General features: G+C 36.5%; 1 protein-coding gene across 1 annotated transcript in view; it reads right to left on the bottom strand.

The window, feature by feature from the left end:
• Window positions 1-1,180: 1,180 nt before the first annotated feature.
• The window catches only part of LOC141281953 (phosphoinositide-interacting protein-like), a 1,880-nt gene continuing 1,538 nt past the window's right edge, over window positions 1,181-1,522 (bottom strand). The window contains exon 2 of the mRNA XM_073814096.1: window positions 1,181-1,522. This exon is cut by the window's right edge and continues 132 nt beyond it. Coding sequence (XP_073670197.1) covers window positions 1,181-1,522 — 342 coding nt within the window.

The following is a 1,522-nucleotide window of genomic DNA, read 5'->3' as shown; positions in this document are numbered from 1 at the left end:
ATACAAGTGTGTGCTGTGTGTAATTATTATGATTAATCGCGACTAATTGCATAGAAAATAAAAGTGATTTTTAGCATAATATACAAATGTGTGCTGTGTGTAATTATTATGATTAATCGCGATTAATTGCATAGAAAATAAAAGTGATTTTTAGCATAATATACAAGTGTGTGCTGTGTGTAATTATTATGATTAATCATGACTAATTGCATAGAAAATAAAAGTGATTTTTAGCATAATATACAAGTGTGTGCTGTGTGTAATTATTATGATTAATCGCGATTAATTGCATAGAAAATAAAAGTGATTTTGGCATAATAAAAAAATTGTATAATAAAAAATGAGTGTATATATATATATATATATATATATATATATATATATATATATATATATATATATGTATGTGATTAATCGCGATTAATCTTTGCCCAGCACTAAAAATAACCCACATTTTTTTAAAGTGCAGTAGCTTTACTAAATACTTTTTCAAACAAAATTGGTCAACAGTTTTATATATTTCGACATTTAATAAAACAGCCACCAAATTCATCACAGATATGCAGTAAATAAGAATTCCAGTCAATATCAAATACATGTTTATATCTAGGACCCCATGTGCAGACTCGTTCACAATTGAAAGCATGCAGGCCACCGTAGCTGAGTCAGATTAACTTTGTTTACACTGTTTGTGTGTTCAGCATTGGGAGCATTCAGTGTTTATTTCCTACAGCAGGTTAAAGTGTGGCTCAGTTAAGCCCCTGCTGGTAAATGTTGTTACTACACCATCATTTGTCCCAAAGGCCTGCTACTCCAATGACAGCCTTTCAACCACAGCCATGTACTTTGACAAAATAAGTTTTGCCAAGCAAGTGCAAGTGATGGTGCCATCATTTCTACCACAATTTTTCAAAAAACATCAAAACTCAACAAGGTAAGATTTCAAGCAACTGCGTTTAAAAATATAACCACTGATACTATCTTCACAAGTCATAGACATAATAACAGACCTAATCTGACCAAAATACATAATCTCCAAGTCGCTCTGTATTCTTTGGCATCATTATTCAGCTATTAGTCATGTGCTCTGTCGTGAAGGACAGTGATTGGCTCTTGCAGTTAAAATGCATGTTAAGCACCAGTTTGTAAGCACTGTATTTGTCTCAGTCATCCAGCAGTCTCATGGGTTCAACTGAGGCTTGTAATAATTGCAAAGCCGTTTCGTCGCACTCTGGTTCCTCATTTCTCGCGTAATGGGCACCAAAACCACGCCCACTACCAGAACCATCAGACCGATGGAAAGAAGGGCTGGGCCTAGGATGTTAGTGGTCATTACTGAAATCCCAGTGAAGTAAAGTCCACTTAACACCATCCCACAGATGAGTACACTGCCTCCGGAGGTCATGAGGAGAACTGCGTGCCAGTAGAACTCACAGTTACCTGGAGGAGGCTGAGTGGTCCAGATGGTCTTGCTGTGGGCCACACTGAACACCGTGTTTTCGGACTTAGGCGTGAGCTGCTC

Source organism: Paramisgurnus dabryanus, chromosome 3 (genome assembly GCF_030506205.2).
Source record: "Paramisgurnus dabryanus chromosome 3, PD_genome_1.1, whole genome shotgun sequence".
Taxonomy (NCBI): Eukaryota; Metazoa; Chordata; class Actinopteri; order Cypriniformes; family Cobitidae; genus Paramisgurnus; species Paramisgurnus dabryanus.
The sequence above is the reverse complement of the archived record's forward strand: the minus strand, read 5'-3'. Positions and strand labels throughout refer to the sequence as shown.